Consider the following 1,566-nt stretch of genomic DNA (forward strand, 5'->3'; position numbering starts at 1 on the left):
GGCCGTCACCGAGCCTTTGTGGGCCACCACCAAGGCTTTGTGGGTGACCATCGAGCCTTTGTAGGCCACCAGCAACGCTTTGCAGGCTGCTACTGAGCATCTGTGGGCCACTACTGAGCCCTTCTGGGCACCACGATGCTTTGCTGGTGACCACCAAGGCTCTGTGGGCCACCACCGAGGCTTTGCTGGTGACCACCAAGGCTTTGTGGGCCACCGCCGAGCCTCTGTGGGCCACCATCAAGGCTCTGTGGGCCACCACCAAGCCTCTTGGGCCACCACCAAGCCCTTTTGGGCACCACTGAGGCTTTGCAGGTGACCACCAAGGCTCTGTGGACCACCAACGAGGCTTTGCTGGTGACCACCAAGGCTCTGTGGGCCACCACTGAGGCTCTGCTGGTGACCACCAAGGCTTTGTGGGCCACCACCGAGCCTTTACAAGCCCTCTTGGCTCCCCCCTGCCCTTCTCTGTGCCCCCTCCAGGCCAGCCCCAGCCCCAGCCCCGTGGGCTACAGCCCCATGACGCCCGGAGCCCCTTCTCCGGGGGGTTACAACCCGCACACCCCCGGCTCCGGCATCGAGCAGAGCTCCAGCGACTGGGTCACCACCGACATCCAGGTGAAGGTCCGCGACACCTACCTGGACAGCCAGGTGGTGGGACAGACCGGCGTCATCCGCAGCGTGACGGTGAGCCGCCCCCCGCCCCCCTTTGCCTTCTCCCTCGCCTCCGGCCCCCTCTGCGGAGCCGGGGGTGGGGGGCACAGCGCTGCTGACCCCCACCCCCCCGCCCGACTCCCCGCAGGGTGGGATGTGCTCCGTGTACCTCAAGGACAGCGAGAAGGTGGTGAGCATCTCCAGCGAGCACCTGGAGCCCGTGACGCCCACCAAGAGCAACAAGGTGCGTCCGTCYGTCCGTCCCATCCCCGAGCTGCCACCCTGGCCACGCTGGAGCCCTCCGGATCCCTCCCCGGGGGCTCCGGGTGGCTCCCCTGGACCCCTCGCGATCCTCCCCCCGCCCCAAGATCCACCTCCTCCCCGCAAGCAGCCGCGATGGCGTCTCTGGATCAGCTCGGCCCCTCTGGACCCCCCTAGTCCTTCCAGATCCTTCTGGATCCCCTGTGGTCCCTGCACCAGTGCCTCTGCATCCCTCTGGATTCCCTCCTCTGGCCACTCTACTGGCCCCTGTGGCTCCCCCTGGTCCCTCCGGATCCCTCTGGATCCCACCCAGGCTGCTGCCATGGCCTCTCTGGATCCCCCTAGGCCTTCTGGATCCCTCTGGATCCCACTCAGGCTGCTGCTGTGGCCTCTCTGGATCCCCCTAGGCCTTCCGGATCCCTCTGGATCCCACCCAGGCTGCTGCTGTGGCCTCTCTGGATCCCCCCAGGCCTTCCAGATCCCTCTGGATCCCACCCAGGCTGCTGCCGTGGCCTCTCTGGATCCCCCTAGGCCTTCTGGATCCCTCTGGATCCCACTCAGGCTGCTGCTGTGGCCTCTCTGGATCCCCCTAGGCCTTCCGGATTTCCGGATCCCTCCAGATTCTCCCCCCCCCTCAGTCCTTCTGGATCCCTC

The 1,566-nt window shown here is 66.6% G+C and overlaps 1 protein-coding gene across 1 annotated transcript; it reads left to right on the top strand.

The window, feature by feature from the left end:
* Positions 1–6: 6 nt before the first annotated feature.
* Positions 7–1,549, top strand: SUPT5H (SPT5 homolog, DSIF elongation factor subunit; the record flags this gene model as incomplete). The annotated part of the gene is made up of 2 exons (XM_085324790.1): positions 7–684; positions 800–1,549. Coding segments are annotated over exons 1-2 (918 nt in total), but the record flags the coding sequence as incomplete, so codon positions are not given.
* Between the last annotated feature and the right edge of the window lie 17 nt (positions 1,550–1,566).

Source organism: Rhea americana, unplaced genomic scaffold (genome assembly GCF_003343005.1).
Source record: "Rhea americana isolate MKP2758 unplaced genomic scaffold, rheAme1 scaffold_1205, whole genome shotgun sequence".
Taxonomy (NCBI): Eukaryota; Metazoa; Chordata; class Aves; order Rheiformes; family Rheidae; genus Rhea; species Rhea americana.